General features: G+C 39.6%; 1 protein-coding gene across 1 annotated transcript; it reads left to right on the forward strand.

Annotated features, from left to right (window-relative positions):
* Positions 1-98: 98 nt before the first annotated feature.
* On the forward strand, positions 99-22,296 carry LOC134653172 (ATP-dependent RNA helicase DDX42). Its single transcript, XM_063508520.1, has 15 exons — positions 99-572; positions 2,298-2,391; positions 4,103-4,269; positions 5,093-5,333; positions 5,850-6,006; positions 6,755-6,894; positions 8,127-8,226; positions 9,175-9,306; positions 11,087-11,261; positions 11,947-12,043; positions 12,733-12,883; positions 13,300-13,493; positions 20,614-20,723; positions 21,192-21,324; positions 22,122-22,296. Exons 1-15 carry the CDS (start codon positions 325-327, stop codon positions 22,245-22,247), a joined length of 2,265 nt encoding a protein of 754 aa, XP_063364590.1. The 5' UTR covers positions 99-324; the 3' UTR covers positions 22,248-22,296.
* Positions 22,297-26,400: the final 4,104 nt, after the last annotated feature.

Here is a 26,400-nt window from a genome sequence, read left to right on the forward strand (position 1 = left end):
TTTTGAACGTGAGCTCGAATACTACCATCGGCTTGATACCACATGTTTTTTTAGTAATGGCAACACCTGATTTCAATTGTCATATTGTATACATTCGTTGATTGTGTTGTATGATTGTACACGAATTTTATTTTAGGGGTATCAGCCACATTCAGGCTGAATTGGTGTTAAATTAGATTAATTTAACATCAAATTGTGTGGCTATTCCACGTTATAAACATAAAATTCTTGTATGCAATATACAAGTTAACCTTATAAGTGTTATGAGAATATCAGTGTTCGTGCTAGATTTTGTCGTATTGTAGTTAGTTTTAGTGGTTAAACATGAGTTATAATTCGGGTGGGAGTGGGAGCAAGGGCTTCGGGTTCGCCGGGTTCGCGATGCCGAAGCGAAACCCGTCTAATGTGTCCCTACACGCCGTGCCGCCTCCGTCGTCGCAGATGAATGCGGTGCCGCCGCCAAGCTCGGGGCTGTCCAAACAGGGTTACTCTACTATGACAGCGATAACTCAAAACGCTGTGACGGGCAACTGGGGTACATTGGGCAAGAAACGCTCCAAGACTGAGGATGAGTAAGTGTTCCTAATAGATACATTGAGAATTTAGAGTCATAGGGTATTTAATAAGGCTCCTTATTTGATTCCCACATTATAATTATTGCTACAATTTCCGTGGTAGCCAAAGGACTACTGCTTTGAAAACCTATGCAAACATATTTTATTATTGTGGTGTAGTGGGCCTTTTGAGTGCCATGTCGACAAATCAGTGATCTATTTTGGCGGACTTTTAACCCTTTGACCGCCGTTGGCATGTATACAAGACAACGATAGGACGATACACTGGCGCCGCTGTCTTGTATACATGACAAAAATTCAACCGCTCGGTAAATGTGGAAAAAATATCAATTGTAAATTTTTTTTACACTCATGTTAATGCATTAGGTCCTTGTTTAAAAAAAATTGCATTTATTGCAGCTATAGAAATCCATTCTTTTATAATAAGGCTCTCAAAAAAATTGCTCCAGATTTCAACGTTTTTCTTGTTCCTCGTCGCCATTGTCTTTTATACAAGACAGCTAGGGATGGGAATGTTAACTCGATATGAGAATATTCAAAATAAATATCAAATCGCAAATCTGGTTTTATTTAAGCATTTGAACACTTGTTAAATGCCAATTGGTGGTAACTAGTAACTAGAATACGTAAAACGAGACGAGAGAGACAGGCATTAACTATAGCTGAAGTTCAGGGAGCTTCTTCAGCTATTGATAGTAGAGTCAGACAAGTAAATCTGTCCTTGTGGTTTATTTGCAGAACAAAAGATTCATTTTAAGATGATAGTGTAGTGGGGAGTGATACCCTGCAGTGACCGCTTCGCACAAGAATGGTACAGGCGGACGCTAGGACTATATAGTTAGTGTCGCCTAACTATGAGAATGTTATATATTTGAAATTGATGAAAAATTGTCATGGTAGGGAGGATGTAATACGGGAACTGAGAAGCTCATCTATGGAACATGTCGAATGTGAAACATGCATCCCCGAACATTTCCGATCCCCACCCTTTTCCAATATTATTGTTCTTCACTCATTGACAATTCAATTAACCCACGTGCAATTTTCCCCAATGCAGTTCCGGTACTTACATTTATATTATCGACACACGATGCGCGGCTCTAACGTTACGCTTATAAAGTTTACGTACGGACAAGCGCTTACGCCGTTAACCTAGAGACTATTATTACTTAATCCGCGCGGAAACAGTCCTTGTCGGTCTGCACTGCGGACAGTCCATGCGCGCCGTTGCCTTGTATAAACGACTTCTTGTACAGCCTAGTGCGGTGATATTACGTCATGAATCGATATTGTTTAGTGGTTGTTTTTAATGATAAAGACCTTTATTTTTAACATTATCGTGTGTAAAAAATATGTAAATTTTTGGCATTTTCGAAATAAATTAAAGTTGGATAAGAACAAAGCCAAATTGAGAAGATTTTTACCATAAATTGTAAATATCGATATCACTATTTGCAATCCCTAAACTTTTTATTAGTTGTTTACTTAAAATTTGCTCTGGCGTGTGAGTGAGCGTCTTTGCGGACTAGGTCCGGCGGCCAAAAGGTTAAAGTTCATTACTTAATGTCCGTTGAATCCAAGAAATTCCAGATTCTTTGGGTGGTAATGTTCCGTACCTCATAGGGTTGCAATACGTGTCACCCTAGGTACATACTTCTTTTTGACATAAGCGGTCCGCAGGAACAGAACTTGTTAAAATGGATATACTGAATAATGTTGCAGATACTTTGATGAGGATGATGAACCCCCAACCCCAGCGTTGGCCTACATCCCAGCACCAGGCAGCCCAACCTATGAGGCGGCTGCCAGAGCTAAGGTAATTTAAGATATTATTTTAGTTTACTTTGTAAACTTAGTACCTGAGCGTTTTCCAAAAAAAGTGTACATTTCATTCATGTCTTCAAAATATTGACTTCTTGGGCTCATTTTACTCAGAATCATTTGTACATTCACGCCTCATACATAAAAAAATGTGTCCAAAAATTTCCTTTCCTGATCGTCACATTCTTGTATGAAATTTTTTTTTATTTGTATGAACATGACGCACTGGAAAAAAATTTTTTCATACAAAATTTTGGGACAAGGAGTCCAAGAAGTCAATATTTTGAAGACATGAATGAAATGTACACTTTTTTTGGAAAACGCTCACCTACAAGTTTATTTTGAATAAATTTTTATTTATTAATTCCTTATATCAGTGATTGTTACTATGCAAGGGGGTGATTGCACAAAAGATCCATGGGCCGAAGCTTTTCCTCAAGGGCTCCCAAAATCATAAGATAGATAGTCTGAAATAACATTACTTGATGATAAAAAAATAAAATCATTCCTTCTTGTTGAAAAAAAAAAGTTGTAAATGGATTGGACATATTCAGAATGTTGTTTGTTTCAACATGAGGGGAACTGATATGAATTATGAAAACATTCAAATCATACTTACATGAATCATTTATGAAGAGAATGCATTTAGCTTCACAATTCATGATTTATTTATCTGTTTATGCATCAGTACAGTCAGTATAAAAAGTAGACTATGTGTCAGAACTACACTACCCATATCTACATTCTCTGATAGCAAAAAAAGAGATGTGAGAATGAGAAGTGATATACAGTGTACTATGTATATATATAGTGTAGAACAACTAACCTGTTGCAGAAGTTAGCTGTTGACTGTCGAGACATGTTTCTATTTGGAATAGTATTAGAGGGTGGCAATACATTAGGCGTGATGTTTCATATACTACTATTAATGCTGACTGTACTAACAGCAGCACTCTTAACTTATCAAATATGGACCTTATGAGTTTACAATAAGGTTTATGAATTGTCTTTTAACAGATGGTACCTACTTATTGTAACATTAAAAAGTTTCTATTTACTGTTCTGTACACAGATAATAGAGCAATCTTAAACCTTATTGCATTAAGATAAGGTCTACTAACAGTAAGTTGAGTGACTGTACACGTAGAGTACAGGCTGGTCCAAAGATACGCTGCCAAAGATTCGACGAAGAGATGGAGCTCTTATATTGTTTCGTCTCTATTCATATTCCTATACAGTGTGGAAAGATAAGTCGGGCCCTGGAGGGAAACTACCTTAAATCTTTAACCTGGCTCATTTTACTTAATGGAGACATTCCTTTATTTTTAAAAAGAAACAAAACTGCATTCAAAGTATTTTTCTTTTTTTCTTCAATTTGGCTTGTCTAAATAACTAAATATTACATTTTATGGAACTTTTGTACGACAGACGAGTATAAGACCTCATGTTTCTTGGAGAAATGTTATCATTAACATGAACTGTATCGACTAGTAGAATAAAATTGCGAGTTTTTATTTTTTGGAATTTTTAGTCGGTTCGAGTCCCGGGCGAGGCAAGCGAGTTTTAGAAAATCTTTGAATGCAGTTTTGTTTCTTTTTAAAAATAAAGGAATGTCTCTTTTAAGTAAAATGAGCCAGCTTAAGGATTTAAGGTAGTTTCCCTCCAGGGCCCCGACTTATCTTTCCACACTGTATAACTATGTGTAGCAAGCGGAAGAAGAAGAAGAAGATCCCCTGGATGCCTTCATGGCGGGGCTGGAGCAGCAGGCCGCCAAGGACCTGGTGCAGAGCAAGGAGAACGCGTGCAAGACGGACTCGGGCCGCGGCGCCAGGAACGACATAGACGATATGGACGACGAGGAAAGCTACTACAAGTAATACTTTAATCTTTTTAGGGTTCCGTAGTCAATTTTTTTACGCTTCATCCCTACAGTGTGTATCGTTTGATAGGTCTTTCAAAACTAATAAGGGTCTACAACAAACATTTTTTGATAAAGTGAATAATTACGGATATAATCGCTCAGAAAGAAAAAAATAATTTGTCCCCCCCCCTCTAACTTTTGAACCATGGGTCCAAAAAATATGAAAAAAATCGTGGAAACAGAGCTTAAGAAAGACATTAAATGAAAATTATAGCTAACATGATCACTTTAGCCGTTTTTGAGTTATTAGTTATTACAAGTCTTCTCTTCTTAGTAAAAATTCGTACAAAGCGCTGCGAAAGTACTCCCTTTTGCTTGTAATGTACATGATACTTACTAATAGCCCCCGTTTAGCCTATTCTGACAGAATGGTAACTACGGAACTCTACATTGAGCATGGCACGACATGCTCTTGGCCAATTATTTTTATTAGAAAAAGGAAAAAAATTGACGACTGTGACTGGCCTAGTGGATGAAGCCGCGGTCCTGGGGTCGAATCCCGGTAAGGGCATTTGTTTGTGTGAAGAGATATTTGTTTCTTGAGCTTAATGTGAGACTTAGTCAACCTGTGTCAGAATGTCCTATAATATTTATTTACCTATTTATTTTGACCTCACCTCATGGTTAGTGCCGATGTGGTCTAAGGTGGAGCATGCTTACCTAAGATATGATATGGAAATGATTGTAACAATAAAGTATTAGCAACAAGCAATTGCTCTACTTTTCTGTCTTAAATCATCCTAAAATTTTTTGTCAACACCAACATTATTTCTAGATACATGGAGGACAACCCGCTCAACAACGCCGACGACGGTTCCGACGTCGAAATAGAGTACGATGAGGACGGCAACCCCCTAGCACCCCCCAAGAAGAAGTTCATTGACCCCCTACCCCCCATAGACCACTCTGAGATAGAATATGAACCGTTTGAGAAAAACTTCTATACGCCTCATGAAGATATTGAGAAGTTAGATCATCAGCAGGTTGAGGATTTGAAGAAAACACTTGGGATCAAGGTAAAATAATCGTAATGCATTTAACTGCCACCTCCCATAGGGTTCTTACCAGTAGAGTATGATGTATGTATGTTTGTCACTTTATTTTGACAGAAAGAACAGAGGATGTAAGTGTATGTTCAAAGGCGAACTTATCCCTAATAGAGATCTCTTCCAGCTAACCTTTGAGAAAATCTCGATCGAAATTCCGATCGTATGATCCGTTTCAAACAAATATTTTTCTACACTACAAAAGGTTTTTGCAATGCGAAGTTCAAATACATAACTATGAACTTTTTGCCTAACACCCAACGACATATGCTTTGCCAAAAAATTTAAACTTTTGCTCTCACAATTTTTTCATTATTAACAATTTACGTTTGCCTTAGGTCAAATAATAAATGCGATCCGTGGCCCCCCACAATTAGAACGTAAGAAAGTATTGGTTTCTTCTGAAACTCTTCTTTCAGCAGGTCACAGGCCCAGAGACCCCAAACCCGTAACTACTACCTCTCTGAAACTCTTTTCTTCTGGCAGGTGACAGGCCCAGACCCTCCCAAGCCTGTAACCAGCTTCGGCCACTTCGGATTCGACGAGCAACTTATGAAGGCGATCCAGCGCTCAGAATACACGCAACCTACTCCTGTTCAGGCTGCTGGTGTACCCGCTGCACTCTCTGGAAGGGATCTTATTGGTAAATATAAAAAAAACCCGGTCAAGTGCGAGTCGGACTCGCGCACGAATGGTTCCTTGCCTATATTTATTTATTTATTTTATTTAAACTTTATTGCACAAAATATATACAACAATGTACAAATGGCGGACTTAATGCCAAATGGCATTCTCTACCAGTCAACCATAGGGCCAAACAGAGATACCTTCAATTGGTGCAGAGAGAGAAAATATATTGAGTGAGTTAAAAAAAAGCAAACTATACTTATAAATTACATAAATAAATAAAATATATATAAACTACCACATATTTATAAAATACATACTATAAATATAATAATGATGGATATTATTCCATACACAAAAAATTTTATTCTATACGCAAAAAATGGCAAAGAAATCATGTTTGTTGTATGTGGGAGCCCCACTTAAATATTTATTTTATTCTGTTTTTAGTATTTGTTGTTATAGCGGCAATAGAAATACATCATCTGTGAAAATTTCAATAGTCTAGCTAACACGGTTCATGAGTGAGATACAGCCTGGTGACAGACAGACAGACGGACAGTCGTGTCTTAGTAATAGGGTCCCGTTTTTACCCTTTGGGTTGCCATACCAGGGGAATCGACATTATTTTTACGCGACGAAAGTGTGATTGCACCTTCAAGTGGAGTTTTCAAAATAATGTGCACAACTTTCGCAAATTATGAATACCCCGCTTAGCCACTTCCGCTGCTGACTGTATTATTCTTATTGTGTTTTTTTTTCAGGTATCGCTCGTACGGGTTCAGGTAAAACAGCAGCTTTCCTCTGGCCTTTACTGGTCCACATTATGGACCAAAAGGAGCTCGCGCCAAACGACGGCCCCATCGGCCTTATACTAGCACCCACCAGAGAATTGGCACAGCAGGTGAGAATATAACATAAATATATGTAATGTTATTATTAAAATTGTACAACGGGACTTAATCGCCCCGGTGGTGTGTCGACATAGTAACATCCCTAGTGCGCAAAACGTTCAAGCTGATAAACAAGACCAAGTGCGGGTAGTTCGAAAAACTCGCGCGGTTAGATTGTTGATGTCAACTTTAGCCAGTCTTCTCCGGGACCACGGGGACAACGCCGTCCTCGAAACGTCGGAGGTAAATCTTAAAACTTAAAAAGCGATTAAGTGCCGTTGTACAATTTTAATGTGTAAAAATCGTGAAAGTGAAATCAATATAATGTTATGTTCTTTAGCTGCAGTTTTCTGGGCTCTGCGAATGACATCCGGTGTGCTGTGCCCTACCACACAAAGCGAAATGAATTTCACAGTGCCCATACCTCTTTTGGACGTAGTATAATGACATACCCGGGTCCAAATTTTTGTTGTACCATCACGATCCTACGCTATAGAATTTCAAATTTAGCAAGAACCCGAAATGGCATAACAATCCCGTGTGGTGACTGTACATCAAACATCAACATTTATTCAGCAAATAGGCCACAAGGGCACTTTTACACGTCAACATGGAATTAACATACAAGCAAAAAAAAACACATCAGCAATTATAAAATACATCATCACTTAATTGACCCCTAACATCAAAGAGGGAACCAAAAAACTGGCGCAGTCGGTAGGTTGGTGTAACGAATTTCTTAAGAACACACTTTTACAGTTTATGTATCTTTTTTAGAGTTCCGTACCCAAAGGGTAAAATCGGGACCCTATTACTAAGACTCCGCTGTCCGTCCGTCCGTCCGTCTGTCACCAGGCTGTATCTCGCGAACCGTGATAGCTAGACAGTTGAAATTTTCACAGATGATGTGTTTCTGTTGCCGCTATAACAACAAATACTAAAAACAGAATAAAATAAAGATTTAAGTGGGGCTCCCATACAGCAAACGTGATTTTTGACCGAAGTTAAGCAACGTCGGGCGGGGTCAGTACTTGGATGGGTGACCGTTTTTTTGCTTGTTTTTTTTTTGCTTGTTTTGCTTTATTTTTTGTTGATGGTGCGGAACCCTCCGTGCGCGAGTCCGACTCGCACTTGGCCGGTTTTTTAATAACAACTTATTTAATTACACGGGTCTAACGGGTCAATTAAATATGTGTACAAAACGCGAGAGTTTAAAGTGTTATAACAACTTATCTTTTTGTAGATTTACATGGAGGCGAAGAAGTTCGGCAAGGTGTACAACATCAGATGCGTGTGCTGCTACGGTGGCGGCTCCAAGTGGGAGCAAACCAAAGCTTTGGAGGGTAAGTATGTCTTGTTATTAAGGGTAAGTATGTATTGCAAAGAGAATTTAGTAAGGAGGCGGATTGTCAAAATAAATTTTGGAGTCACAGTAAATTTACTGCCATCTTTCGACATATGATTACAATTTTAGAACGCCATTTGACTTTGATCCTTATTCTTTTACTGATATGTGTTAAATTTGATAAATATAAAAAAGGGGGCACCATCTACTCGAGTATAGGCCAAAGGTATGGCGCCATCGCTCGAAATGATTGGCTACAAAATTTACTTTGACAATAATTAACTTCTTGTCTATAGTAACATACCTAATATGCCTAATCCTGTTATTATGGTAAAAAAATCAAGGGCCGGCGAGATTTGACTACCTAATCGAAGCCGCTTTCTACGAAAGCAACTGACATTCTTTTGACTTGAGTCATGTTTTCGAACCCACGATCTTCTGTTTGGAAAGTTTGGAAACCATACACACGTCTCACAGTTTTCAAAAGTACCTATTCTTAAATGATCAATTCCACAAGATTGTAGCACTTTATCTAATGTTTGTATGTTGTACTAGAGTAATTTATTTTAAAGTACATATGGTGCTACTTTCCCGAACTAGTGCGGGAGAGAGCACTTTCCGTGCGTATGTCGAAAGTTGAAAGTGCCATATGTACTGTAAAACGTTGTACGATACATGTGCGAATAGGTAATTCGCAACTCGTGTCGATTTAAAACACTCCCTTCGGTGGTGTTTTAATTTATCTCCAGTCATTTCGAATTTCCTCTTTTCCGCACATTCCTCATTTCCGCAAATTATAAGGGCCATATGTATTGTAAAACGTTGTACAATACACGTGCGAATAGGTAATTTAAACCACTCCCTTGGGATGTGTTTTAATTTTTCACCACTCGTTGCGAATTTTCTACTTTCCGCACTTGTATCGTAAATAATGATTATGTATTAGGTGGCGGTGCTGAGATAATAGTGGGTACGCCGGGGCGAGTCATCGACCTCATCAAGTGTAAAGCGACCAACCTCCAACGCGTCACCTACCTAGTGCTTGACGAAGCTGATCGCATGTTCGACATGGGTTTCGGTAAGGATTTTATAAATTTTATGTTCGATTCGCATTAATCAGTATTCAGTACACGTACAAGTATTACTTACCATGCGAGTTTGTGATTGTCAGATCGTTTTAATTTATTTATTATTTACTAGCGACCCGCCCAGGCTTCGCACGGCACGGGTCAACAAATTATACATAAATCTTCCTCTTAAATCACTCTATGTATTAAAAAAATCCGCATCAAGCGAGGGGGGAAGGGGGAATTATATTTTTAATACAGTTGCTCAAAAAGTCAAAAAGTGGTACTTTACGTAGCTGTTTAGCGTTCGCAAAGTTGTTTTTTGCGAACTAGTGCTTTTTACTTTTCGAGCTTTTTTAAATTTAATTCTGACTTTGAGCGATAAGTCCACACCAAAGAGTTTGGATGATCAAAAACTTTATATATTTTTATTTTGCCATTAGACATATATTACGTAAAAAAAAATATTGTTACACGATATAAAGTAAATATTTATTTGTTATTATATAAATAAAACGATATGTAATACGATATTTCACTAAAAAAATTTTTTATTATTTGGCTGAATGGAAAACTATCATTGCCACGTTGGCTGTCGTTAACAGAAAAAATGAAAAATAAAAAAGTAAAACCGGCGCCATGCCCGGCTCGCTATATTCACTTAAAATTTTGTTGTATCAAAATAATTAACTTAAATGACAATTGTAAGAGTGTTTTTGTATGAAATGAGTTAATGTGATTAGTTTTTGCAATGTTAATCAATGCTGAACGCTGCTGAATAATATATAATTTACAATATCATTCCAGTTCAAGCGAAAATTCGTAACTGTAAGTGTAATACAGTAACCAATATTTGTTTTATTGTGATTTTTCGCAAATGCATTAAAAAACAATTTTTTTCGTTCAATGTACGTGTGAAAGTGTTATTATTTACTTGTCACTTTCCACACTCGCATTGAAATGTACTATTCTATTTAAAAGCTAGTACTAACTTGCAACCGAGCGCGCGCGTCGCGTTTAAAATTAAGAGTCGCCTTAATCGCAACTTTCTTTAACAGACATGGCGCCGTAAGTCGTAAGAATAAGACATGAATTTCTACAAGGTGGAAGACATCCCTCGAGGCCTACTCACGGCCGTTCCGTTTTTTAACCGACTTCCAAATCTCAAAGAAGGAGGTTATCAATTCGGTTGTATGTTTTTTTAGGGTTCCGTAGCCAAATGGCAAAAAACGGAACCCTTATAGATTCGTCATGTCTGTCTGTCTGTCCGTCTGTCTGTCCGTCCGTATGTCACAGCCACTTTTCTCCGAAACTATAAGAACTATACTGTTGAAACTTGGTAAGTAGATGTATTCTGTGAACCGCATTAAGATTTTCACACAAAAATAAAAAAAAAAACAATAAATTTTTGGGGTTTCCCATACTTCGAACTGAAACTCAAAATTTTTTTTTCATCAAACCCATACGTGTGGGGTATCTATGGATAGGTCTTCAAAAATGATATTGAGGTTTCTAATATCATTTTTTTCTAAACTGAATAGTTTGCGCGAGAGAGATTTCCAAAGTGGTAAAATGTGTGTCCCCCCCCCCTAACTTCTAAAATAAGAGAATGATAAAACTAAAAAAAATATATGATGTACATTACCATGTAAACTTCCACCGAAAATTGGTTTGAACGAGATCTAGCAAGTAGTTTTTTTTTAATACGTCATAAATCGCCTAAATACGGAACCCTTCATGGGCGAGTCCGACTCGCACTTGGCCACTTTTTACTTTTTTTATTTTTATCAGAGCCCCAAGTCCGTTCGATCTGCAACCACGTGCGTCCGGACCGGCAGGCGCTGTTGTTCTCGGCCACGTTCCCGCGGCGCGTGGAGCGGCTGGCGCGCGACGCGCTGCACGACCCGGTGCGCGTGCAGCACGGCGCCGCCGGCGAGGCCAGCGCGCTCGTCACGCAGCGCGCACAGTGAGCACACGCACACACACACACGCACGCACACACGCACGCGCACACACACACACACACACACACACACACACGCACACACGCACACACACACACACACACGCACACACACACACACACTTACACACGTTCACACACACACGCACGCACGCACACTAGTATTTTATGCACCCGTTGTTTAAGAGAGGTCAAAAAAGGCGAGTGGCGTGAGTAACAATTTGAGGCGAAGCCGAAAATTGTTAATAAAGACGCCACGAGTATTTTTTGACTCGGTTAAACAACGTTGCATAGAATACTTTTTCTACGACCAAGCACTTACTTTGAAATAAAATTGTAAATTTAACAAATATTTTTAATTCAAGAAGTAGCAAAAATGGAGGGTACGGGCGGGAAAAGAATGAATGAATGAAATAAAAAAAAAACATGTCTATGGTTCACTTATTTGTCAGAGATGACATTTAAAATAAGGCAACACTGTATTTCATTCAATATTTTTTAAGTGGTCATTACACGAAGTATCGTAAAATCGCCAAAAAGATACTGCGTGTTGCACATGTGCACAAATGATTTTTTGGGGAATAGACTAAAGACTTGTCTTGACAACTATAACGTAGGGTTTCAAAGGTGTGCACGCGACCCTTTAAATGACATGTTGGTACAGATTTTTCATGCTCTTTGTTTGCAGTATATTCAACAAGCCGGAGGAGAAATGGACGTGGCTCCTGAACAATCTAGTCGAGTTCCAGTCTGCGGGCAGCGTTCTAATATTCGTCACTAAAAAGGTACACGATTATACGATAAAACATAGAAATACCTATTTAAATAATACGAAAAAATGCATTTATTTAAGAAGAATATGTGTATTTATGTTGAACCAGCAATTTAAGTAAATCGTTGTTTTCAAATCGTTGACAATAGGGTATTTGACTGTATTTAAAATAAATTATTTTACACCATGCATGAAAGAAAGCACCAGAAGATTTATAAAGATGCGTAGAAAGCAGTTATTTATAGACACAATTTCTATTTTAAAATCCGTATAAAACTATAAAGAGTGGGTCATTTGATCGTGACGTCACATGCTAGTGTTTAACATAAATTCCATATAAACGATTTTGCTACTCGTTTTGACAGTTCGAAAAAAGAAATTAAATAAATAAATAAATATTATAGGACATTATTACACAAATTGACTAAGCCCCACGGTAAGCTCAAGAAAGCTTGTGTTGTGGGTACTCAGGCAACGATATATATAATATACAAATACATAGAAAACAACCATGGCTCAGGAACAAATATCTGTGCACATCACACAAATATATGCCCTTACTGGGATTCGAACCCAGGACCGCGGCTTCACAGGCAGGGTCACTACCCACTAGGCCAGACCGGTCGGTCTAATTGATTTGACTAGTAGTTAAATACCCTGTTGTCTTTGTAGTGAAACAGTCTGAATAACGCATATTTTCAGCTGGAAGCGGAGCAAGTGGCAGCAAATTTGGGTGTCCAGGAATACGACGCGTTATTACTACACGGGGACATGGAGCAAGCCGATCGTAACAAAGTCATCACGGCGTTCAAACGACAGGAGGTCAACATTCTCGTCGCTACTGATGTTGCTGGTGAGCTAATTTATTTTTAGTAATATTATTTCAATACGAAGTAAGCGTATAACGGAAATGTTTATCCTGAACTGTTGTATGGCATCATATTTTGGGGTCATTCGGTGAAAATGCTCGACGCTAATGAAGTTGCTGATTGTAGTCATTTTGATTTTTGGCGTATTACGGACATGTTTATCCTTAATTGACGTATGGCATAATATTTTGGGGTAATCCGGTAAACTCGCTGCTCTAGATAATGCTGGCGAGTTATATCATCATTTTTAACTCCTACTACTTACATCATGCTATTGATATTACTATGAGATTAGGTCGACTTGTATTATTTTTTTGCTAGGTTCATCGGCAATCGATTGCGAGACAAAGCTAATCGAGTCGCAGGTTAAAGATTGTCCTATAATTGTTTTTTATTACAGCTCGCGGTCTCGACATCCCACACATCCGCACCGTCATCAACTACACTGTAGCGCGCGATGTGGACACACACACGCACAGAGTGGGTCGAACCGGCCGCGCCGGCGTCCGCGGCGACGCGTACACCTTACTGGAGCGAGCCAAGGATAGGGACTTCGCCGGGCACCTGCTTAGGAACCTGGAACAGGCACAACAGGTAACACCGATTATGGACAGGGACCCAGTCATGGACAGTCGCCAACTACACTGTAGTGCGTGACGTGGACACACACACACGCACAGAGTGGGTCGAACCGGCCGTGCCGGCGTCCGCGGCGACGCGTACACCTTACTGGAGCGAGCCAAGGACAGGGACTTCGCTGGACACCTGCTTAGGAACCTGGAACAGGCACAACAGGTAACACCGATTATGGACAGGGACCCAGTCATGGACAGTCGCCAACTACACTGTAGTGCGTGACGTGGACACACACACACGCACAGAGTGGGTCGAACCGGCCGTGCCGGCGTCCGCGGCGACGCGTACACCTTACTGGAGCGAGCCAAGGACAGAGACTTCGCTGGACACCTGCTTAGGAACCTGGAACAGGCACAACAGGTAACACCAATTATGGACAGGGACCCAGTCATGGACAGTCGCTAACTACACTGTAGTGTGTGACGTGGACACACACACACACACACACACACACACACACACACACACACACACACACACACACAGCAGAGTGGGTCGAACCGGCCGCGCCGGCGTCCGCGGCGACGCGTACACCTTACTGGAGCGTGCCAAGGATAGGGACTTCGCCGGGCACCTGCTTAGGAACCTGGAACAGGCACAACAGGTAACACCAATTATAGACAGGGACCCAGTCATGGACAGTCGCCAACTACACTGTAGTGCGTGACGTGGACACACACACACACACACACACACACAGAGTGGGTCGAACCGGCCGCGCCGGCGTCCGCGGCGACGCGTACACCTTACTGGAGCGTGCCAAGGATAGGGACTTCGCCGGGCACCTGCTTAGGAACCTGGAACAGGCACAACAGGTAACACCAATTATAGACAGGGACCCAGTCATGGACAGTCGCTAACTACACTGTAGTGCGTGACGTGGACACACACACACACACACACACACACACACACACACACACAGAGTGGGTCGAACCGGCCGCGCCGGCGTCCGCGGCGACGCGTACACCTTACTGGAGCGTGCCAAGGATAGGGACTTCGCCGGGCACCTGCTTAGGAACCTGGAACAGGCACAACAGGTAACACCAATTATAGACAGGGACCCAGTCATGGACAGTCGCTAACTACACTGTAGTGCGTGACGTGGACACACACACACACACACACACACACACACACACACACACAGCAGAGTGGGTCGAACCGGCCGCGCCGGCGTCCGCGGCGACGCGTACACCTTACTGGAGCGTGCCAAGGATAGGGACTTCGCCGGGCACCTGCTTAGGAACCTGGAACAGGCACAACAGGTAACACCAATTATAGACAGGGACCCAGTCATGGACAGTCGCCAAGTACACTGTAGCGCGCGATGTCGACACACATTACATGTGTGCACACAGAGTGGGTCGAACCGGCGGTCGAGCGTGCCAAGGATAGGGACTTCGCCGGGCACCTGCTTAGGAACCTGGAACAGGCACAACAGGTAATACCGATTATGGACAGGGACCCAGTCATGGACCGTCATCAACTACACTGTAGTGCGTGACGTGGACACATACACGCACAGTGGTTTGTTTTATGGCAATCCTGAAAAGTGAGGCGTTTCTGAACCAAATAAAAATAAATAAATAAAACCAAACTACACATTAAAACGAAAATTCGGGCAAACAATACATTATGACTTAAAACTATTTGGGAAACAATAGTTGGGTTACCTGCGACCGAACAGATAACTTTGTTTAAGATTATGATTTTAATTTACAAAAATAACCTTTTTGTATTTTAAGCCAAAAAATACGGTTTAACTCACGTAATTTTAGTCACTCGCGCGACATGTTTCGGAGAGTCTAGGTCTCCATACCTAGACCTAGACATTATTCGGAATCCACTGATGTATCACACGTATTTTTAGGAGCAGTTTCTCACCGTTTCACCGTTTTGAACTTTTCGAGTAGACTACGTGGTATTTTCGGTAAATACTTAGTACCTCGCCGGACACTTGCCGAGGAACCTGTAACAGGCGCAGTAGGTTAGCCTTTAAACTGTCTTTGAGAAATATCTTTTATTTTTGGGTCATTATCTGGGGGCACGGTAGTGCCCCCGCCAAGACGAGCAAAGCGAAGCGCAAGGGCACTACCTACCTTTTCTCGAAGCGCTTCGTCGTTTTTTTGAACCCTCTTAACTTGGGTTTGGATTATACCAGATAAACAAAACAATCGGGATATGATGTCAATAGTGGACTTATTAAGCATAAAAAATTTCAATTGCATAGCTCTTATACTTTGGATTTTATTAATGTCTAAAAAACCCCGATTTTGTCACTGACTCATTCACTCACTGTTGATCATCAAAACCTCTAGGGTACTTCCTGAAGTCCTAGGAAGCTGAAATTTGGTATGTGAGATAGTATTAGTCCACAAACAACAAAATAATTCAAAAACTTGAAATTATTAGCTCCTAAGGGGGTGCAAAGGGGGGTGGAATTTTGTATGGGAAATCGATAACCGCGGAACCGATTTAGTTGAAATTTGGTATGTAGATAGTTATTGTTATGGGGAAGGATATAAAATAGTTTCAACCCCAAAATCACCCCGTAAGGGTGAAAAGGGGTAGAAAAAGGCGTTAGGGGAAAAAGGGGGTTGAAGTTTGTATGGGGAATCAGTAAAAAAGCAGATTGTATATAAAAGATACCCCCCAAGTACGTATTTCAGGATTTTTAATAGTAAATCACCCGCAACCCTTTAAATCGGAAGATTGTCATAAGCAACTTACAAAAAGATGTGAAATCCCACCAAAAACATTTTCATGTAAAATGTTGCCAAGACGAAACCATAAGGCTCGCACTGACAAAAAGTTATCAGATATCTTGTAGAGCCAAGCTTCTAACTCTACAGGCCCTACCTTCACAGACTCTACACCTTAGTCAAAATATGTGGCTTGGCCGTTTCATTACAAGAACTGTTTTATAATAAAAAATAATGAATAGTGAATACATTTTTCACCTTACGCCCATGTCACGAAACGGCCAAGCCACATATTTTGACTAAGGTGTAGAGTCTGTGAAGGTAGGGCCTGTAGAGTTAGAAGCTTGGCTCTACAAGATATCTGATAACTTTTTGTCAGTGCGAGCCTTATGGTTTCGTCTTGGCAACATTTTACATGAAAATGTTTTTGGTGGGATATTATTTATACAATGTATTTTATTTATACCTACCTACATAAACATAGGAACACTGTAGAAGAACCACAGTAATAATAGCACATAAATGTAATGCACTACACATTAGCACGTAGTAAGTAGTTACGGTGACTATAGTTGTAGACAAGGGCTCAATGGACATTATACAAAACATACAGGGTAAAACGTAGCTGGGTGACCTTTGAAGTTTGAACTCTGTTTTAACATTTAAAATGACTGTTAATTATAATAAATAATAATGACCTTTTAAAATGAATAAAAAACCGTTAATAAAATAAATGTTCTTAAGTAACCTATCCTACGTTTTTTTTTCTGTAAATTGATGGTTGACAATAAAGTTAAAAGAAATAAAATACAAATAAACTTTCTAAATAACTAAGGTTGGTATACACCTCTCCAATTTCTCGATCCAATGTGCATTGCATCTCACTCTCTCACTAAGCAAAATGTGAGACGCAAATACACATTGGACAGATGGAAAATCACCCAATGCAGTGTAAAATCAACACGTGAAAACAATACAACTACAAACAATACTTACGAGTCTTACCTCACATCTTGCTACCTGTACTTGGGTACACCTTCAGGCCCATTACTACGATGTCCGAAGCTCTATCTATATCCGTCCCCTTCACTCGCCTATACAAGCGCGATAAAGACGGGATTATACGAACTTCCATTCGGGTACGGTTATATCCATACGCTCGCCAGTTTTGCACTGTCAGTCCATTCCGCTATTTGACACCGACCGGCAAGGATGCCTCGTTATTTTCTGTGAATTATTTCGTGCAATCTGTGTTCAAGTTATAAATACTAACGTTGTGCTTTAAACTGTTTTGTAGCCTTATAAAATATCTCAAAAAGGATAATTCCATAAACCAACACATAAAAAAGTTTCTGCGTGCCAATAGTGAGCAAAAGTTCGCGTGCGTTCAAGACTGTATAAAAGACGGTGTCGTGTTCTCATCCATTGCTGGAGATACGCCTCAAAGGATCTTCGAGCTCTTTAATCCGACATCTGCCTTCGACTTTACCAGATCTTGTAAACCAACCGAGTGTCTTGTTCGACTTTACCAGATCTTGTAAAGGCCTCGTCTTGCTGTACGCAATCATTCAAGAACCTTTCTACCTCGTCGGCGAGAAGCGGTATAGGTAGTAATAAATCGGGTATATTAGCTAATATATCCAAGGCATCACGACATCTGAAGTTACGAGTAAACACAACGTTACAAGTTGTAGATATTTGTTGCTATCAAAATGGGATATGAAGTCACAGGCACTACGAAAAAGAGTTGTGGTTGTATCATCGAACACGTGTCTCATGACTTTTTTAGTACTAGTGAAGAGGACAGATATGCCCATATGTGTGACCCGTGTCGAAAGGATTGGAGCGAAAGAGAACGCCGTGAGGACGAAATGAGAAAAAAAGGGAAGAGGAAATGGAAAAGGAAAGAAAAATAAGAGAAAAAGAGTTGGTGGTAATAAAAAATAAGAGAAATCAGCATATAACTAATTTAAATGTAATCCCTAAAAGTGATAGGATATTTTTGAAAGGCGTCATGAAAAAACTGAAAGATATCAATGGAGTGTCGAAGAGGAAAGTGGTGCTTCGCGAATTTGGCGATGTTTTAATTATCAGAAAAGAGAAGAACTGATACTAACTGGACGTGTGATAGAGCGTGTACAAGTAAATTGCACATGCATCATATTGTTCATTTGCCCCATCAGCATTTGTTTATATAAAGGTTTCGTAATTAGTCAATAAGTACCTATTCATTCATTCAATATATTCACGTTCGCTACTCTATAAGTGTGCACACCTATCAAGTTATAATAAATCAGTTTATTTCAAGAAATCGTCTTTCGTGTTCCAAATTACTATCAAGATATTTATCAAGTAAATGTCAGATGCTCTAACAGAGCGCGTTCTGAAGCTGTGGACTTTAGTTTGTGGGATAGTACCACGAGTCTGGAGTGGAGTTATACATAAACGGGTAGAAAACAATAACCCCCTTATTCATAAATCTCAGAATCAGAATCAGATTATTTATTTGCTTTTCACGTATAAATAAATGCAAATACAGTTATAAAATATACTCTAAAGTACTTACGTGCTAAAATAGCTTATTCTAAGGTTATATATGAAGAGATATGCATGTACATATATGTCATTCAATAACACTAAATGAAAATCATTATAATAATGTCAATAGTAGCTAATTAATTAAGTGCATAACACTGATTTAAACTTTCACGATTTTTACACATTATTAAATTATACAACGGGACTTAATCGCGTATCTAAGTTTTAAGATTTACCTCCGACGTTTCGAGGACGGCGTTGTCCCCGTGGTCTCGGAGAAGACTGGCTTAAGTTGACATCAGCATCGTCTAACCGCGCGAGTTTTTCGAACTACCCGCACTTGGTCTTGTTTATCCGCTTGAACGTTTTGCGCACTAGGGATGTCACTCTGTCGACACACAACACTAACGATATTCGATTTATCGACTGTCGATATTCGTTTACGCTTACATTTACTAATACGCGATTAAGTCCCGTTGTATAATTTAATAATTAAGTGCATTCGCGAAAAAGTCATTAATTGTGTAATATGGTCTATTAGTAAAGTAGTCTTTTGCATTTTTGTTAAATATTCTAAACTCTGTTTGACTCTGTCTGTATAATGCTCAATTAGCTAATAATCGTTTTTACTGAATGTCTTAATCTGTCATTTTGACTTATGTATTTGTCGCTATCCAGCTGGGCAATGCGGCCACAGTGCGGCCAGCATTCTGGGTGCCCTACCTAAAGTCTATTTTTTTATTCGGTAGACTTAATGACATTTCGTAGTATGAAATGACACATGATCTTCATACTATGAAATGTCATTTTAGTCTACCGAATAAAAAAATAGACTTTAGGGCATTTTATTTATTTATAAGTTTTTAGATTAAGATAAGATAGTTTATTTAAAGTAGGCATGTTACAATGTGCTTGTGAACGTCAAATAAAGCTACGCCGGCTACAACCCTACACCTCTGACCCGAGAAGATGTAATTTAAATCCCCCCTAATTTATAGGAGGACCCATCCTAATATGGCACCGGCAAGAAATTCGGCTTGAAATAGAATAATAGTTTCTAGTTTAGGTTTTTCCTTTATTATGTTTTTACTTGTCCGTTATTATTAATAAATAAATACCTCATTAAAATAATAATACTTTGGTTTTATTTTTCTTTGAAATTTCTATTCGCAAAATAATTAATGACAGTTTTTAGTAAACTACATAAAGAAAGGCGTTAAAGTTCATACTTTAACGCCTTTCTTAACCCACCTTACGCCTTTAACGTCTTCTATAATTTCTGACTTTTGTGTTGCTTTAATCATTAATAATGTAATGGGTCCCGTATAGACATTTGATCCTAAAAACAAACCCGGTCGATTGATACTATAAATGAAAATTAGTCATGTAGCCTATTCGCTAGGTGCACGACTGGTGCTGCCCTCATTTTGGCGGACTTTCTACGTTAAATCTTATGGAGTAAAATTAGTTCAAGCGGCTGCCGCTAGTACTAATGGCGGACATTCCATAAGATTACCTGTGTTTGTGACGATCAGCGCCACTTCCACCGACTTCGCACCTTGCCAATAGTCACAGCCCTCGATCAACAGACACCATATATTCCGCCTCACATCACGACAGTGCCAGCAGAAGATTTTTCTTATTTAAATATACTCTGACAAACCAGGTTTGTCAATAGAAAAAGGAGGCAAATTTAAACTTTGTAGGCGCGAAAAATCAATCTCCCAGACAAAATTTGAATTCCGCGACATTTGGAATTGCACTGACAAAGTTGGTTTGCTAGAGTAGGTATACTAAGGTATTTCCGTAGAGTAACGAATGTGTTTCGTTTACAGGAGGTCCCTGAAGACCTGATGCAGTTAGCGATGCAGTCCGCGTGGTTCCGCAAGTCGCGCTTCAAGAAGGGCAAGGGAAAGAATCTGAACATCGGGGGCTGTGGACTCGGGTACGTGTTTATAATATTTTTGCTTTAGCTCCAAGGTAGATTTTATTAATTATAAATTGAAATAGATGTCATATACTTTAAGAAAAAGTGTTCAAGTCCCACGGTGGCCGAAGCCGGAAACGAACCATCTTATCTTCGGGTTGGTGTGGTGAAAAATTTTGTGTTTCACTCGGGGGCAAATTTTGTTTAACCCTCGTGCTTTGAAACCCTCGCAACGCTCAAGATTTCAATTTTCGAATTCAATTTTGGAATCTTTCGCTTGCTCGGGTATCAATATCGGCACGAGCGGTTAAACAACCACTTTGCCTCCTTGTAAAACAAATAACTATAACTTACTTACGCGGCTAACGTCCTATAAAATAATTGCAACGAGTTATATGACAAGAAACATTTGATCCACATATTTAGTTTTCAGTGTAAAATGTGTACTAGGAATTTGGTTATTAATACAAATGTATTATATTTCAGATATAAGGAGCGGCCAGGTCTACCAGCGCATACAGATGAGCCGACGGTGGCGCCCCCTACAGAGAAGGCGGGAGGACCCGCTACGGACCGTCTTTCTTCGCTCAAGCAGGCTTTCCGCTCGCAATATAACCAGGTTTTTATCATTTTTCTAATCCAGATTACTATCATATCCTTCGAAGGCCCAAAATACAAAAAATGTCTTTAAGGGGTCATCATTAAAAAATGGTAAAAAATGTCATTAATTAAATGATTAATTATTTAATCAATTTTGGAGTCATGTCCACATTATTGCGAGCAATGTCGCAAATTTGTCCGATCTCTGGTTATATCATACCTATACCAGGCGTGGCTCACTCCGCGATTTCGTCGCTTTGCTACAGGTAGCTAAAAGTACATCCGTACCGGCCCCAATTTTGGGGAAAGCCATAAGCCGCGCGTGGCGCTGTCGCCACCTAGCGGCCATATATGTGCTGATCGTAACAGACGCGTTTTGTTAGAGAGTGAGTCTTCTGTATAGTTTGTAGCTTTCTAATAGACCCCGAAGGCTAATCCTATTGTCTATTGTTAAGAAAAACCGCTCGTGCCACGTGCCACAACCACCTGCATAAAAAATCGGTACTTCGGTTACTGAGTGCTGGCGAGTCGAACGCTACAGAACCAGTCTAAAATGTGTCATCGAGATGCGTAACAAAGGCGCGTTATCGGAGAGCGCACCTACACTGGTTTTTTGAGCGTCGGACTAGCCCGCGCTCAGGTGCCAAATAGAATAATTAGGACCCTTTTTTGCAGGTAAGTAGCACGTGCGGTTTTACTGAACAATAGACAATAGGATAAGCCTTCGGGGTCTACTAGAAAGCTACAAACTATACTTAGTACTATTATTTATTCTGTGCCTATACCACAGTTTTAACAGCCTACATTCGTCCCCAGTTCACGGCCTCGTCCGACCACTCCTGGGAGCAGACGCTGCAGAGCAGCATCCAGCCCGGCGTCAACGCGCCGGCGCGGCAGGAAGACCGCGTGCGCAAGAGCGGCAAGCGCAGCCGCTGGGAGTAGCGCAGGGCACTGTTCTCGGACCGATATTCTTCCTTCCCTCTTAGGAGTACTGTAAGGTAATTTTGGGATCGCTTTTGTTTCCCGTTCACAGTTTATAAGGCAATATGGTTCCGTTGTTACTCCTCAGTGTCGCTCAAAGAGTTATTATTGTACCAATATTGTAGAATTGAGTAAACTGGCAAGCGCAGCCGCTTGGTGTAGCGCAGGGTTGCACTCTCGGGCTGATATTGTTTCTATTTTTTTTGGAGTACCACAAGGAAATTTTGGGACCGCTACTATTCCTCGTTCATACTTATCTCGGAGTGCCACGAGGCAATATAGGCAACATAGGACCGATACTGTTCCTCGTTCACGTTTTATGAAGACCTAAGGCCAATCTTGGACCGCTACTGTACAGTCAGCAACTGAGATTTGCTGATATTGATGGAATTGGTTAAAGTCAGATCACGGATTCTGTTATTAATTCTTCAGAGTTAGGAGTGGCAATGGCATATGAAATTTTGGATTCACAAAACTTGCAAATTATATCAATCTCAAGTCGGACGGTTTACTAAAATTGTGTATGTTGAGTTTGTTTTTAATAGTTTAGTTTATAAAAATGAGAGTATTGTGGTGTTATTTACAAGGTTCCATTTATGGATTACTAATGGGACTAACTAGTATATTTTAAGTAAGTTTAATAATATTATTTCGCGTGTTTAAGTAACAAAAGGCACAATATAAGTATTTTGTAAATACATATGTTGTTTGTTTGTTTCAAGTATGTATGTACCTATACAATTCTAATTTCTATGAGTTCTATGACTGCATGGTTTATACATAACTATTATAAAATAGGTCCAAAGTATTAGAAATTGAACCTTGTAAATAAATATATACATAAGTAAAACAATGAAATTTAAACTTATTGTAATGTTACAATTACTTTCCGTAGTGGAAATAAATAATTGGTCGTTCGAAACTGTAACCTAAAGATCTTAAAATTAGGCACATATTTGATAGATAAGTTTTAAACTACAAAGATAATTATAATGATATTACATAAATTGATATACAAAAACATGTAATATCTAAGTAAAGAGTGGGTTTATAAAATAGTAACTCACAGTACAAATAATCCTCAAACTGTGAAATATTTTTTTGATATTCGGTAGTTTTGTCTAGGCCTATATCCTACAGATGTGGAAGTAACGGAAAGTTGGAAAAGATCTAGGAAATTTTGAGAAAAACTCACAGGAAACATGGGAAACTTTTCCGAATATTTTCCATGTGGAAATTTCGGAATTTTGGAAACTTTCTGACGGCACATCAGTACGGATAGATCTAGAAATTTTAGCACTTTGTAAAATAATGCCAGATTTACCCTAACACGAATACCTAAGGAATTTATTATGAACGGTACAACGATGCCTTATGTGTATGTGTGGGCTTATGTATAACATCGTAGGACAGATATATTGTATGTGAATGAATTATTAATTTAACTCTTTATGTAAATAATAATAAAGTCCTATTTCAAGTGACCTTGTGTTTCTTCTATCCAATCGACTTACAGAAATAAACAGATTCTTTCAGCAGGAAAGTTAAGTGGTTCTAAAAAAAGAAATTTGGACTACCTAAACAAAGATTAGTAGAAACAGGCGGTCTAATCGCTAAAAAGCGATACCTATCTTTCGTTTACAAGTAAGGCGCAATAAAAATAGAGCAAATATTAACACATTCATTGCCACCCCGCCCAAACAAGACATCCGCGCCAGGCCACAAAAATTTCGTCATAAAAAGCTGTAGTACAGTCAGCAGCAGAAGATGCTAAGCGGGCGAGGTGTTCATAATTACCTTGACGCGCTCTTATTCTCTTAACAATAAAGTCGCGTCAAGATTATTTTGAACACCTGGCCCGCTTAGCAACTATTGCTACTGACTCCCGACTATCGGGTCGTCCGGCCTGGGAACCAAATCATAAAATACCCGACAGTCGGGTTTTCGGCACTGAATGTGCTAAAGCCTAAGCCTAAGCACTTACAGTTTCCCCTCAAAAGCTATAATCGCGTGTGGAAGTGTTAATGATATGTATTTGTACTCTACAAGTTCATTTCCAAGTGCAAGCTGGCACGGCATCGCCTGATTGCATTGGCAAATAGCTACATTTTAAGTGCCGTCACAGCCAGCCTATTATGGATAGCTTTATCCATCTTTATCCACGTGATAAAATAACTGTCACTGTTTAACACCGTGGGAAAGAAAGTGACGGACACCGTTTTATCACGCTGTCACGTAGACAAGAACGACCATCATATCCGTACTGGATAAGTATTAGTACAGTTGCCATCAGATATATCGGAGCGGCCAAGGTGCTCAAAAATATCTGATCACGCACTCTAGCGCCTTGGCAATAGAGATATGTTACCGCAGGTGGCCTTATCGCTTCAGATATAAGTAGATAGGTACCGGGTGCAAGGTCATTATATTCATGTACAGTCGGCAGCAAAAATGTTAAACTGCGTAGAAAGAATTCGAAAGCTGGGTAGGTATTCATTTATTTTATTTATTTATTTATTTAACATTTTAAATCAGGCAACAAGCAAGGCATTAATGTCTTGAACAATCATCTAATTTTGTAAAATGCAGTTAAAACGAAATATATGTAATATCAACACACGTTGTGAGTGTTGTGACAAAACAGGGTCATTAATCATCATCATCATCTTCTTGGTGTTATTCCAACTTTTTGCCACGGCATGCCACGGCTCATGGGAGCCTGCTTGGCAAGTACAGTCAGCAGCAATACTTGCTAAGCGGGTAAGGTGTTCAAAATGATCTTGACGCGATTTTATTGATAAGAGAATAAGAGCGCGTCAAGGTTATTTTGAACACCTCGCCCGCTTAGCAACTTCTGCTGCTGACTGTACCTAATCCCAAGAATTGGCTTAGGCACTAGATTTTACAAAAGCGACTGTCATCTGACTTCCCAACCTGAAGGGGAAAATAGGCCTATAAAATATCGGATCTTTCACATTACAGTGGATAAAAGGCATAGGTAGTTGAAAACCTATTCAAAAGTTAATCTTCGGAGTTATGTTATGACGCATTCCGCAAATTGATGAAATCAAATTAACACATGAATATTCAGAAACTTTTGCCTCGCGTGTTTGAACTTCCTAATAGGTTTTTAATTGTTGTCGGTGGCTCTGGTATTTCAAACAAACAGAGATAGTGTTCGGTGTCAGCTGATAAGGAAACTTTGTGAGTTATTCGAGGCACGCTTGTAGCCTATCTATAATGTAGGAAGTTTTTGGATTAAGACGAGATAGTATGTACAGTCACGCTCCATGATTGTTAATGTTATGCCATTTAGGGTTCTATCTAAATGAAAACTTTATTTATATTATACAAAAGGTTAATGGTATATAAAATATCATACAAAAATAACTTAAATATATCTAAATATTAAAATATTTTAATCTAAAAGACCTCCGCGAGTTGTACCGGGTGCAAAGGTGCCCATGACACTTGCCGCGTTGCCACGTTGGATAGCGATGGCCAGCCTTTGCACCAGGTACGAACCCGCGCGAGCATCACAGGTCCTCTCCCTAATTCTACGTCCCACCTCCCTTATAAAAGCTATGGCGTCAGACCCCCAACACCCCGTTACCTCGAAGGCGAGTGGTACAAAAAATTGAAAATTATTATTATCTAAATTGAACATTCCATAGCGTAAGTATGGAACAACCAGGTTTGCTAGAACCCTAAATGGCGTAACAATTCCGTGTGGTGACTACATATGTAGGTACCTATGCCAAGTTCGATTTCATTTGCTACAAGTAGAGTAAACTTTACATGAAATGAAATGAACTAATCGGGTACCTAACACCTATCCCAGGTAGCAAATTGACGTCAGCGACGCACAGGCGACGTCATTTATAGGTCATAATAAGGTCGGTCATTTATTCGTCGAGAATAGACGTTTTACTGACGTCCATTTGGGGTCACTATCAGGACGTACCTTTTTGTCACAAAATTGACGTTTTAATGACTTCTATTTAGGGTCACTATCAGGACGTACTATTTTAGTCACAAAGTTGACGTTTCACTGACGTCTATTAGGGGTCACTATCAGGACGTACCTTTTTGGTCACAAACAAGACGTTTCAGT

Source organism: Cydia amplana, chromosome 12 (assembly GCF_948474715.1).
Source record: "Cydia amplana chromosome 12, ilCydAmpl1.1, whole genome shotgun sequence".
In the NCBI taxonomy this organism is placed as follows: domain Eukaryota; kingdom Metazoa; phylum Arthropoda; class Insecta; order Lepidoptera; family Tortricidae; genus Cydia; species Cydia amplana.